This window comes from Monodon monoceros, unplaced genomic scaffold, assembly GCF_005190385.1.
Source record: "Monodon monoceros isolate NGI ecotype Baffin Bay Population unplaced genomic scaffold, NGI_Narwhal_1 Super_Scaffold_8, whole genome shotgun sequence".
In the NCBI taxonomy this organism is placed as follows: Eukaryota; Metazoa; Chordata; class Mammalia; order Artiodactyla; family Monodontidae; genus Monodon; species Monodon monoceros.
The window spans coordinates 29,702,761-29,717,346 of NW_021703785.1; the positions used below are offsets into that span (position 1 = coordinate 29,702,761).

Consider the following 14,586-nt stretch of genomic DNA (forward strand, 5'->3'; position numbering starts at 1 on the left):
TGCCTGAATGAATCAATTTAAACTATCCTCGAGTTATTATCCTCTAAAATTATCCTCTAATTATCCTTTAATTATCAATGAAAATATCCTCTCCTCCAAATACAAACTAAAGTAGTCCACCTATAGTTAAACTTTTAAAAGGTAAGTGCAGGAATAGGCCAAAATACCAAGTAATTAATCATGGCTACTTTGACACATGCCTTAGGGAACTGTTGCCAGAAAACATAGACCCCTGTAAAGTCTTTTTAAAAATCTGATGTGATACAAAGGGATAGTACAAAAGCCTGAAAACTAGTAATACTCATTATTGAATACAAAAACTAGTCATTATGAATAATACGCTATGTTTTAAAACTAGTTTCAGGATCAAGATCTTTCATCCAAGATGTTGATGATAACCAACTCAAAAATTTAGTAAAGACTGCTGAAGTGATTTACAGGAGTCTCCTAAATGATTTAGCAAAGCATTTTCCTGCTTTGCTAAAATGCAAAGGTGGTATGCAGGAATTCTTGAATTATAAGTTACTTGAACATCAAAAACATATTTATTTTTTCTAGTAAAAATTTTTAAATGGAAAACTTCCATTATGCCAACTCAATGTTATATGGTAATCAATTAATTTAGGTAAACACAATAAATATCAACAGTCATGTTTATCATAAATACAGATTTCCCCATTTACTATTTCTTTCCCCAGGATAAATTAAAATAGTTCTTACCTAATTCATAGAGATGCCCATCTACATGAACTAATGCAATAAAATGAAGATCTACTTTTTCATCTATATTTGGTGCCTGGAATAGGAGGGGAAAATACATATTATATATATTAGTAGTCAAATCAATCAACTACATGTAAACACATACAAATAATATCAAATGACATGAAAAAATATTTATCCAATATAATTCAAGGCTTAATCTTTGATATAGTAGACAGAGTGAACATGCCTACATTTATAACAAATGTGCTTGCCCATCAACAAGGAAAACACTGACTCAAGGCACACCTTTCTTAATCTCAATTGATTTTAACCTAAAGTTTTGTTCACTCTGGAAGCCCAGCACCTAGCACAACACCTGGTACATAGTAGGTATACAGTGTATACTTGCTGAATGAAATGAATGCATGAACTAATTTGTCTAATTTCTGAAATTTGAAATAATAAAGTTTTTAGAAGTTTAATAATAGCATAAACAGAGTTTAAAAAAACTCTTTGCAAGTTAAATTTTAGGACATCAAGAAAGTGAGTTCTTCCCTTAATGATGTAACCTTAATCTCATTTTTTGAAAAATGCAATATAGACTTAGAATAAAATAAGTATTTTTATTCATCCTAGATTCAAAAGGTTTAAAAATGAAGAGAAGGGCTTCCCTGGTGGCGCAGTGGTTGAGAGTCCGCCTGCTGATGCAGGGGACGCGGGTTCGTGCCCTGGTCCGGGAAGATCTCACATGCTAGGCCCATGAGCCATGGCCGCTGAGCCTGCGTGTCCGGAGCCTGTGCTCCGCAGTGGGAGAGGCCACAGCAGTGAGAAGCCCGCGTACCGCAAAAAAAAAAAAAAAACCAAGAGAAGCAGGAAAATAGCCCAAAAGATTAAAGGAGAAAAAGGGAACAAGTTAAAGTAACTTGAACAAGTTAAAGTAAAATTTAACTTAGCCTACAATTTTTCTCTTGTTTTCTCAGTGAACTATTTGATATTAAAACTATACCTAGGTTTTTTTAGCTTGCCAAATTCAATTTGCATGAGCAACTTGTGCTACATTTCTTAGACATTCAAATAACTTATGCAAGTCAATACATGATAAACTGGCACTGTTTACAATATATAGTAACTACACAGATAACACTAATATGTGTTAGCTATATACCAAATCTAAATGGTTTGAAATGAAATATAATCACTGTTAAATGTAAGTACAGATTTTAGAGGCAAAAGTTTTAAAGAGGCATAATCAAGTTATATCTCATATTATTTAATATCCAGTAAGTAACACAACAGTATCAACTCTAAAATTTCTATTTTTTCACCCTCAAGTAATTATATAATTTTAAGTTTTAAGTAATACGAAGTTTTCAGATGCAGAAATTGAAAGGAACAGAACAAACATTACTATCTTGGACTTACTGGATGCCTCTAAAGCATTTACAGATAGTGACTCATCTAACCTCATATTATTCTTCAGGGATTATTGCCCTCGAATTACGAACGGCAACAACGCAACATAAATTGCTGTGGCAAACTAGCTCTTCCTAAATTCAACTTAGAACTAAAGAATTTCACAGTTGGTAGGAATCACAGTTACGTAGTTTTACTGTTGCTCCAATGCTAGACTGCTCTCTATTGTAGCCCCATCTTGTGGTATCCCAGCAAACAACAGAGAACTGCCACTAGGTTTTCAGGCAGTCCATTCCATTTTGACAGTTTTGTTAGAATTATCCCTCATACTGAGGCAAAAAATGTTTCCCAATATTTTCCATCATCTTAAAAAAGTCTAATCCCTCTTGAACATGATATTTCTTCAAACACTTAAAGACAGTCATAATGAGTTCCCTTATTTTACTGGTCAGAGAATCAAAGATTTTAGTGATCACTCAATCCAATACCCCCATTTCACCAACGACCAGAGAGAACCCAATTTTTCAAGGTTAAATCTAGGCAATTCAACAAACTATAAACTCAATTCTATAACAAGAACACTACAAAAAATTCCTTATCCAACTAGGAAAGGGGCTTGATTTACTTATTTTAAGATAATTCTCCAATAGGATATAAAGTATATTTAAAATCTTTTGAGCTACTATGTCTTTAAAATTATTACTTATTTTAACACCATCTCTTCTTAAGAATAATACCTCTAATAGCTTCTGGTTTTTACATTTTGTCAGTAAATACAACCATGCTAGAGATAAAAGTAATACAACCAGACCAGAGACCTGAATACGTACCCAAGCCCTATGAGTACTGGGTTTCTTATCTGTTTTGAGGTTTAAACGAAATGCATGAAACTACTTTGTAAACTGTTAAGTGTCATATAAACATTATGTGTTATTATAAGACTACATTATTACAAATGTAAGAAGTCACTAAATCTAGTGACTCAAAATTGTGAGTCATTGTACCTTTTATCCAAAAGTGCATACTAAAAATACAAAACGCCAAAGAGGGCATGAAAATCCTTCCAACTATTATAAATGCTCAAAATTTCTAAACCTTCCACAAGACCTCAGCACCTATTACAAGCCTTTTCCTTTGGTCAACTTCAATTAGTCAGAGTCTGAAATCTATAATTATGCAATTGCTTAAACATTATTCCACTGAAAACAAGAACAATACATAAAAAGCAAATTCCAGGGCTTCCCTGGTGGCGCAGTGGTTGAGAGTCCGCCTGCCTGTGCAGGGGACACGGGTTCGTGCCCCGGTCCAGGAAGATCCCACGTGCTGTGGAGTGGCTGGGCTCGTGAGCCATGGCCGCAGGGCCTGCGCGTCGGGAGCCTGTGCTCCGCAACAGGAGAGGCCACAACAGTGAGAGGCCCGCGTACCGCCAAAAAAAAAAGCAAATTCCAGTATGTCTTCTGTTTCAAAAAGTGACCAGTAACTAACAAAAGGCAAAAACCAGAAGCTACAGATTAGATAATTTTTACCTACATTTTTATATCTTATTTTTTACAAAGTTTCTTAATTTAGAACATACTTATTACCTTGAAGGATTAAAAAAACGATGTGACAAATCAATTAGATAGAAATTAACTAAATGCTAAATAAAAATTTCAAATTATAAAAAACAGTTTAAATTTAATTTATAATTGTGGCGCTAAATATATACCAGGCACTGTTCTAAGTGCTTTATAAGAATTGACCAATTAATTGTTATATAAACCATATGAGGTAGGTAATATAGTTATACCCATTGTACTCTCAAGAAAATTGAAGCACAGAAGTGTTAAGTAACATGCTCTGGGTCACAAAGCTAGTAAGTGATAGAATCTGGTTTCAAATCCAGGCAATGTCATTCTAGAATCCATGTTCTTAACCACTAGGCTATGAAAACACTTATGAAGCTATAAAGCAATGGAATTAACATGGGGAAAAGATCAATATTACATAAAAACATAAAACGGAGAATGCCAATTTTTATGACATGTTCACTTATACTTAGAATATTTTTTAAGTACAAAGGAATTTATTCCTATTTGGAATCAACTGTGCCCAAGTCAGAATTTAGAAAATGACGGTTTTACTCTGATCATCTAATTCACTTGCATCTCCTACTGTGCCAGCGTATGGCACAGTAGGGAAGCAATAAATATCAGATGGATAAATATGACAAACGCATGTTGTGACCCAATGAGGATAATGAAATAGAGAGACACCGGTTTGTTGATACCAGTTTGCGGACGAAAGGCTATTTTGATGACTATACTGATATTTGGTGGAAGCAGATGTTTCAGGAAAAGTGCCAAGACTCCACCTCATAGTTTGAGAATAGCTCTAGAAGAGTAAATAAGGGGAAGGAAAGAATGTCTGACACCAACTTTTAATTTTTTTAAGCATGAAAGTATGTGTAATCAGACTTCCTCTGGCTTCAAAAGTCACGATGATTTACTGAAGTGTCGAGTTTCTTATAAACGTGTGGCATACACCAGATCTTTCAGATGTAGCATTTCTAGGTAGGCTCTGCCAAGCTATAGCCATTACCATTAATTTTCTAAAACATCAGAAAGAAAAGAACTATAGTTGCCATCCTGCATCTTATTTCAATTATGAGAATTATTAGAATTGCATCATCAACCTCAACATTTAAGGTAATTAGGTAATTAGCACAATTACAAGAACAAATGTACTTTTTAACAGTTTGCTAATATTATCAACTTAAAAAGGAGAAATTATAAAATTTGTGGGAAGTCTATATCAATTCACAAGGAGAAAAATCGTCACCTCCTACTTGAGAAAAGATCTTTAGAAACTGAATAGGCAGGGAAGATTGGATCAAGATTAAACCAAGTACCTGAGCCATCTCAGGGAATAAAATAGCTTAGATGAAACACCCTACACCATGGAGGCTTAGATTAAGGATAGAGTAAGTAAAATAACCCCAAAGCATGACAAGAGACTAAAGTCATGTTCAGAAACGTGAAAAAAAATAAAGTAAGAGATGGCAAAGAACTCAGACAGTACACAGCATTTGTTGACCTGAGTCAACTAAATGAAATTGGAAAGATGAAGGGTAAGAGAATACATATTCACTTTAACAACTGACAGGAACTTAAACATTATCATGAATGTCGATCAGCACTCATCAAAAGGCAGGCACCTGTTGGTGTTATATGGAGTGGAAAGATGGATGTTCACCAAGGCACTGGTGAGAGTCAAGCTGGACTGCAAAACATAGAGGTATGCTTGCAGTCTTACTGGGGGAGAAAAAGCTAATGGTTGATGAACCAAGAGAAAAGCACTTTGAAGACTGAAGAAGTTTAAGGGAAAAAATGGACTGCCCCTGTCACTGGAAGAAGAGATGGAAGATTGACTACACTTACAACAGAATGGAGACCCAAAGATGGTAGGCGTAAGAAGGGTCGCCAGCGACGAAGACGGAGAGATGGACTGGTAGCCTTTGCAGGGCCTACATGGTTACGTTTGGCCCAGGGCAGGGATGCATGGTGACACCATGATGAGGCCTTCGCTCTGCAGTGGCTAGAATGAGGCTGTGATGAGGATGGCGAAGAGGACTACATAATTAAAAAAGAGAACATTTTACTGAGACCATGTTACTGGGAGATCAGTTATTCTTAAAAGCACCATATGGTCATACTTGGATTTATATGGTCTAGTATTTTTAATCAATCATAATTTAGAAAAGGATCGTAAATGAATATTAGTTAAAGGTACGTGAGGTGGAAATATATAACCAAAGTATCAGGTTATATTCCATAGCTTCTGTTAAGTGCACATCTAAACTACCCTCATTTGTATAGCGCAGACTCATGGAATTATTTAAAAGTCACTAAGGTGGAATTATTACATCAAACTGTTTAAAAAAAAAAGAACACACACACACACAAAACACGTAACACATACAAAACATACAAAGAATTATGTGTAAAAGAAAACTGTATGGTAACAGGCACTAGTAAAAAGAATTCCTTAGCAGTAATAAACACTAAGGAAAAAAACAACTTCAAAATATAGAGGAGTGAAACAAATCCCTCAGAAGCTGATGCCATGCATAAACTATCCTCTTACTTAGGCTGAAAAGTTAAATGGAAACTATCATGGATTATTAGCCATCTTTTAGTAAAAGAAAAAAACAGTTAAAATATGTACCACTTATTTTGTGCCAGGCACTCTTTTAAGCACTTTACACATATTAATTCATTTAGTCTCCCAGTAACCCATGAGATAGTTACTGTAATTATCTCCATTTTACAAATAAGAAATCAGAGCACAGAGAGGTTAAGTAACATAACCCAGGTCACACTGCCAGGAAGTGGCAGGGCTGGGATTCAAATACAGGAAATCTAGTTCTAGAATCCAATGATCTTAATAACTGTGGTGTACAGCCTAAGTGGCCAAGAAAAAGATTTTAATACTAATTTATTAAACCAGATTCCAATGAGCAGAGGAGTAATCCTCTTAAAATTAGATTTTTGGGAGTCACATTTTCGAACACTATTGTACCACAAAAGGTGAATCTGACCTAAGAGTTTTCCACAAAATGCACATGCTAATAAACACTAACTTATTAATGGTAATCCAAATGATAATTTTACAATTGTCGCCTCCAATAAATAACACCAGCACATGAAACTGAGTTTAAAGCAGTATGATAAAATTATAATCACTAACAGCCATAGTGAGAAGTAAAAAAAAAATAGTGATATAAGTCCTTGCTTAGTGATAATGGATTTCACTAACCATGACCTATTTTCTTTAGGAAAATAAAGGGGTTTTCCTTGAATGATTTCTAAGACCCTTTCAACCCTGAAAATCCTATGATCCTACTTAGTACTTCTGATCTATGTAAAATAATACAATAACCTAAAATAAAGGGTTTTAAAAACATGTTTGTGAACAGTTTAGCTGCTCATAGTAAGAATCAGTCAATTAGAAATACATAAATGAAACCTATACTTTGCTCTATATGGGAACAAAGGTGTATATAATAAAGTGTCTGCTCTCACATAGTCTAACATGTTTGTCATATTCAATCTGATTACATTTAAATAGGAGAAAGACAGAAGAGTGGGGAAGAGGAAAAGGAAAATGGATGGAGAAAGAAAATGGAGTAAAGGAAGAGAGGAAGAAATGACTAATGAGTAGTGGAGAAAACAAAATTTTTCTAAGAATCTAGGGAAGGAGAGATTACTAAACCAGAAGTACAACTAAAGGCATACATTGAAAGAACATATAAGGTTTGGGCAGGCAAAATGGGAAAGGTATTCCTAGCAAAGAATTCAGCGTGAGAAAAAAGACAAAAATAGGAATGAGGATGACATGTTCAGAGGACTAGACTATCAGGTCTGGGATCTGACTTTACCCCTCCCATCTAAAAAGTTATCCCGTTACTTGTTCTTAGGTGCTGGCAGAAGACATGAGACGCTGTGTCAGAGACAAAGGACTTTACTCATAGCCCAGCAAGGAGCACGATCATCACTATGTTAGTGTCAGTTCACATGAGGGCAACACAGAGGGCCCAGATGGATGGCTGCATGCACAATGGGCTGCATTATAGGAGAGGAACACTGGGCCTGGGGAAACTGATGTATTATAATAAGCAGTAAGCAAACTTATCTTTGTTCTGGAAGCAGACATTACCTCATCCCTCACAGTGCTTACTGGGAGAAAAGTGATTTCTAACTTCAAATATGATGGCTCTCTTCTTTTGCCATTTTTGAAGAATGTTTTTTAAAACTTAAAAAAAAATTTCAAATTACAAGGAGTTACAAAAATAAAAAGAGTACAGGAAACACCTAGATTTACCTATGACATTTTATTCTGATTTGCTTTATCATCTGTACTTACACTCTCTTGCTCTCTTCCTGTCTCTCTACATAGTTGTTTTTTTTTTCTTCCTGAACCATTTGAGGATAAGTTATATATATCATGGTCCTTTACCCCTAAATACTTCAGTATTTCTTAAGACTAAGAAAATTCTCTTGGACTTCCCTGGTGGCACAGTGGTTACGAATCCGTGAACCAGGGGCCTCCCTGGTGGCGCAGTGGTTAAGAATCCGCCTGCCAATGCAGGGGACACAGGTTCAAGCCCTGGTCCGGGAAGATCTCACATGCCGTGGAGCAACTAAGCCTGCGAGCCACAACTACTGAGCACACATGCCACAACTACTGAAACCCGCGCATCTAGAACCCGTGCTTTGCAACAAGAGAAGCCACTGCAATGAGAAGCCCGTGCACTGCAAAGAAGAGTTGCCCCCGCTCACTGCAACTAGAGAAAGACCGTGCACAGAAATGAAGACCCAATGCAGCCAAAAATAATTAATTAAAAAAGAAAATTCTCTTTTATAACAGCAGTTATCACCTTCATAATTTCATATAGATATGGGCTGTGTTAGGATGTGTGTAGGTTGGATGTCACGTTAGACTTCTGTCTAACCTTCCATCCATATTTTAATTTTGTCAGTTGATCCATTCACGTCCTTTGTAGCATTTCCCCTCAGGATCTAATCTGGGAGCAGGTATTGAATTTTTTTGTCATGTCTCTTCAGTATCCTTTAACCTGGAGCATTTCCAACAGCCTTTTTCTTTTATGACATTAACACACAGTTCCCTCCCCCCATTTTTTAATATACAGTTTTTTTACATAAAAAAATCATGCTCTCTGTGAATACAGACATCTGTATTTCTTCCTTTCCAATCCATATGCCATTTGTTTCTTTTTCTCACCTTACTGCATTGGCTATAGGACCTCTAGAACAATAACGAATTTCGCTGATTTTCACTTTTAATTATTTCTTCCTTGTGCGTGCTTTAGGGATAATTTGCTCTTTTTTTTTTTTTTTTTGCTACCTTTAGGTAAAAACTTAGATCACTGACTTGAAGCCTTTTTTCTTTTCTACTATAAGCATTTAGTGCTATAGATTTTTCTCTAACCCCTGCCTTTTCTTTTCTACTATAAGCATTTAATGTTACAGATTTTTCTCTAATCCCTGCTTTAGCTGCAACTTGTAAATTTGGATATATTTAATAATTTTTCATTCAATTCAAAATGTTTTCCAGAAAACAAATTTATGGTTACCAAAGGGGAAAGGGGGTTAGGGGAGGGATAAATTAGGAGTTCAGAATTGGAGATACAAACTACTATATAAAAAATAGATAAAACACAATGTCCTACTGTATAGCACAGGGAACTAAATTCAATATCCTGTAATAAACCATAATGGAAAAGAATATGAAAAAGAATATACATATATAACTGAATCACTTTTCTGTACACCAGAAACTAACACAGCATTGTAAATCAACTATACTTCAATTAAAAAAAATTTTTTTAATGTTTTCTCATGTTCTCTTGAGACTTCCTCTTTGATCCAACAAGCTATTTAGAAGTGTATTGTTTAATTTCTAAATATATGGGGATTTTCCAGATACTTTTTACTGTTATTAATTCTTAATTTAATTCCATTATAGTTAGAAAATATTCTTTGTATAATTTAAATTTTTAAAAAATTTTTTAAGATTTTCTGATCCATAATATGGTCTATCCATGAGCACTTAATCATTCTTTAGAACAATTTAAAAAACAAAATTTATTTTATATTTACCTTCACTTGTTCCATTTCCAGTGCTCACCAATTCTTTGTGTAGATTCAAGTTGTAGTGCAGGTAAGCTTGTAATGAATTCTCTCAGTTTTTGTTTGTCTAAAAGACTTTATTTCTCCTTTATTTTTGAAAAATATTTTTGTTCCATTGAATTCATTTTAAAAACCTTTTTCTTCTTTTTTTTAAAAAATATTTATTTATGGCTGCGCCAGGTCTTAGTTGCAGCACATGGTATCTTCGTAGCAACGAAGGGATCCTGCGTGTGGGATCTTCGTTGAGGCATGTGGGATCTTTAGTTGTGGCACACGGGATCCTTTAGTTGCAGCATGCAGGATCTTTAGTTGCAGCATGTGGGATCTGGTTCCCTGACCAAGGATCGAACCCGAGCCCCCTGCACTGGGAGCACGGAGTCTTAACCACTGGACCACGAAGGAAGTCCCTCTCTTTTCCTTCGATTCTACCTGCACATATTAGATCATCTGAAATTGACCCACAGCTCTTGGGTGATCTAGGGGGGTTTGTGGGGTTTCTTCCCATGATTTTTTATTTTTGTGATTCAGATTGGGTAAATTTCTAGCAATTTATCTTCACATTTCCTGATTCTTTCCTCAACATTTGCAAGTCTACTGGCAAATCCATTAAAGGCATTCTTCACCTCTGGTACTGTGTTTTTAATTACTAGATTTCCATTCGATTCTTTCTTAGAGCTTCCAACTCTCTGTTGATATTCCCCATCTGTTGGTATCTGTTGTCTACCTTTTCTACTTGAGCCTTTAACATATTAATCACAGTTATTTTAAGTTGCATCTGACAGTTCCAACACCTGGATCATATCTGAGCTTGATTCTGTTGATTCCTTTGTCTTGTGACAGTGTGTTATTTTTCTTGTTTACTTCATCTTATAATTTTTGTTTAAAAGGCACACATCCTGTGTAGGAGCAGAGACACTGAGACAAATGTATTTATGTCTGGGAATGGGCATGCCTCCTCTTCTGCTAGGGCTTTAGTGTGTGGAGTTGAGTCAATCTAGTTAGAAGTTGTGCTGTTTGGTTTGTTTTTGCTATGGTTATCCTCAGTAATCTACCAGCTTAAAATCTGCCTCGCATTACTGTGTGCTTAGGGTAGGAGCTGGGTTGCTGAATGCCTTCTTTTTCAACGTTCTTGTTCCACTCATAGCTTTAGGATTTTTCTCAGAGTCTATGTCTCAGAGAAGGTCTCTCTTCATGCTCTTGGCCTACCCCACACATTTGACACTTGTTTGTTGGTGCTGGCTGGTCTAATGGTGAGAAGGTGAAGGCATTCTTTGTTGACATGGTTCAGCCTCCACCATAAGTAGGTTGTTTGTACCTGGATATCAAGGACAAGGCTTTCCACGGGATCCTTCCCTCCTCCATTGATTTCTCTCATAGGAGTTTCCTATACCTCCCCTGAAGGGGTAGTTTTGTCTGTTCCCTTCTCCAGGGAGGGTTTTCTGTCCCAGCATTGTTAGGTTTTATTCCATAGGGGAGAAGAATCCAGGCCCTTCCCAAAGTAGAAGCTGCTTCCTGCCCCCAGGCCTGCACCTTGGGCCTCTCTCTTGCCTTGTCCCTAGTTTAAGCTTATAGGCACCCAGTGAGGTCTGTGGAGAGTGGATGTGAGCTCCCCTTTGGCACTGCTTATAGGGATTTTGTAGTATCATACCAGCCTATACTTGACCTTTAGCAATTTGTTAAAATTTTTAACATTTTTTACAGGGAAAAAAAATCATATTCTTCACGCTGCTTTCACTTTCCATATATTTTGGGCATCTATCCACCTCAATAAGTATATATCTACATTATTTTTCACGACAACATATTATTCCTTAAATAGATGCACCATAAACATATTATGGCATCTTTAGTTTGTTTCTAGTTTTCTACATTTATAAACTATGCTGTAGTAAATACATTCACACAGGTATCTTTATATGTTCATCAGTCAACAATAATAATAGCTAGCATTGAGTGCTTACTATTACATACCAAATGTTCTAAACTGTGGATGCTATAGAGTCTCACAATGATCGTACTAAGGTAGAAATTATGATCATTTCTATTTAAAGATGAAGATACAATTTTTGCCCAAACATTATCAGATTATCTATGGGTAATTTTAGCCCTCTTTTTGCTCATCATGTTTTCCATATATAAGAGGAAGGAATGAAAAAAAGAAAGGATATGTTCAAAAGCACACCCTCCTGAATGAGTTCCATACATCAAAGTTCATGTGTGTGTGCATGTGTTTCTATTTGGCAACTGTTTTACAATATCAAATACAGGACAGTACGTTACTACATTATGACTGTCTTACTTGTAACTACCTTGTAATGCTCTTAGAAAAACCTTTTATCCACTATCATATTGCTAGTATACTAAGTATTGTTTTCCATAAGTAAATGAATATGTTGAGTTGTTAAACATTAGAACCAGTAATTCTAAATTTTTACTCTAGTCATGTTTATTTCTACCTCCTAAAGCTAAAGGAACACAATATATACACATCTTTTCCAACTGTACAATTTGTAAAGATAATTTAATTCATAATATAGACATAACTGTGTACATCACATATATTTTCAATTCCAATGAAAGTTTATATGATAATTCAGGGAAGGACTTTCTTTTTTTTTTTTAACATCTTTATTGGAGTATAATTGCTTTACAATATTGTGTTAGTTTCAGTAAAGGACTTTCAAGTAATATTATTTTAAGAGATGAAAAGACTGGTATGAAGAACGTTACTATGGAATCTTAATATTCCTAGGCTTTCTCTTAGAATTACAAATGTTAAAGACAAATTCACCAACTTTTACAGTGTCATAATATTAGCTGCCGAAGTAACTAAGTTAGCTTTGCTTTCAAATATGAAAATTTAAACTGTGAGTAGAATCTTCAGAATAAATAGCCAATTTCCTTTCCATACTAACTGGAAAGGATCAAATATCTACAGCTTATTCTTGAGTCTTTCAGAAGATTTTAATAAAGAGCCCACTTTCTAGAGCATCTGAATAAAGAACTCACTTCCTCAGTTTTTCAGTTCTGGTAGTTGTCAAAAGTTATGTATTTCATTAGAATTATTAAGGACATCACTGTCTGCCAGGACATTAACACTGAACCCGTGCCCCCTCTGCTTACTGCGTGGGTCTGCAACGGTATAATTTGACTTCACATACACCACTGCAATATAACCTATCTCTTCATTACAGTTTTGAAAAAAACAGAACAGGCTTTTCAAAAACCCTAGGAATTAAATGATTTGCTCTTCAGAAAGTACTCTAAGGAGTTTAACAAATATTTTTTGCATAAAGGAATTAGGTATAGACATTCATTTTGAGATTTTTAAGCATTCTGATTCTGACTTAAATCCTCTTGAGTTAAAAAAAAAAAAATACAGGGTGAGCCATTTGGACACAGCCCATGAGCATCAGAACAGTGTCGGGGTCTTTTAGAGGCACAAGGACTTAGTTGGCTTGCCCACAGTCATATAACTAGTGACTCTCAAAGCAGAGGCAGAACCCATGACTCCTGGCTCCAATTTCAGTGTTTTCATCTCACACAAAGCCACCCACCCATCAACTGTCAACTACCTAATTCATAGAGGCAAACCTATTACTATCTCTAGCTGTATTCCCAAAACAATCAACAGTTCAAATTTTTCTCTCTTCAAAGTTATAACTAGTTCAGAAAGAAACCAAAATACCTGGGTCCCAGAAGGCCAAATTACTTTTCCTTCACAGTTAATGTGTATGTCACTTTGTATATGAAAAAATGAGTCAACTACCCTTTAAACTGTTTAATAACCACAAAATTAGAAATGTCATGAAGCCTAAAAAAAAAAAATTTTCAAACCTTTAATAAAAAGGTGGAAAGAGGGGCTTCCCTGGTGGCGCAGTGGTTGAGAGTCTGCCTGCCAATGCAGGGGACACGGGTTCGAGCCCTGGTCTGGGAGGATCTCACATGCTGTGGAGCAACTAGGCCTGTGAGCCACAACTACTAAGCCTGCGCGTCTGGAGCCTGTGCTCCGCAACAAGAGAGGCCGCGATAGTGAGAGGCCAGCGCACCGCAATGAGGAGCAGCCCCCGCTTGCCGCAACTAGAGAAAGCCCTCGCACAGAAACGAAGACCCAACACAGCCAAAAATAAATAATTAAAAAAAAAAAAGGTGGAAAGAGTGTGTCGGTCTAAAAAGCCAAATTACTTTTCCTTCAGTTAATATACATTCTCTGGGTGTACAAAAAATAGATTACTCTTTAGAGTACTTAATAATAACCAAAGAATTAGAAATGTTGTAAAGGCTAAAAAGAAATGATACAGACCTTTTAACAAAGGGGGCAGAGGGTCAGACTAGTAGTACTTCTTTATTAAGAAATCAAGTGTTTGGTAGTTTACCCTAAGTGCTTAAATCTAAATTATTCTAAAATGTTAAAATAAAGCAAGTAGATTTTGGCTTACACCCAAAATGTTTTCCCATCTAAAAGGGCATCCTGTTACTAAGAAAAATATCATTATAACCATGTAATTTCCTAAATATAAAGGGATCATTGGCTGGTAAGTACTTAAAATAATTACTGTTTTCCAAAATACAGATAACATAATTACCAAAAGACTGTGGCTGGTTTATGGGTAAGACTTTATGTTTATTATAAGGAAAAATCTACTGTTGACTAAGAGCTTGTTTGTTTTAGCAATTTTTATTTATCTATACATTTTGTTGCCTTAAGAGCATGGACAGTACTTACTAGCTGTGTGACTTTGGACAAGTTAGTAACTTCTTTGTCTTCCAGTCTGTA

At 35.7% G+C, this 14,586-nt stretch overlaps 1 protein-coding gene across 2 annotated transcripts in view; it reads right to left on the bottom strand.

The window, feature by feature from the left end:
- The window catches only part of UCHL3 (ubiquitin C-terminal hydrolase L3), a 44,062-nt gene that overhangs the window by 4,913 nt on the left and 24,563 nt on the right, over positions 1-14,586 (bottom strand). For both annotated transcript variants that reach the window (XM_029210483.1, XM_029210482.1), the window contains one exon: positions 721-796. In XM_029210483.1, the coding sequence (XP_029066316.1) occupies positions 721-796 (76 nt within the window). The remainder of the gene's footprint in view (positions 1-720; positions 797-14,586) is intronic.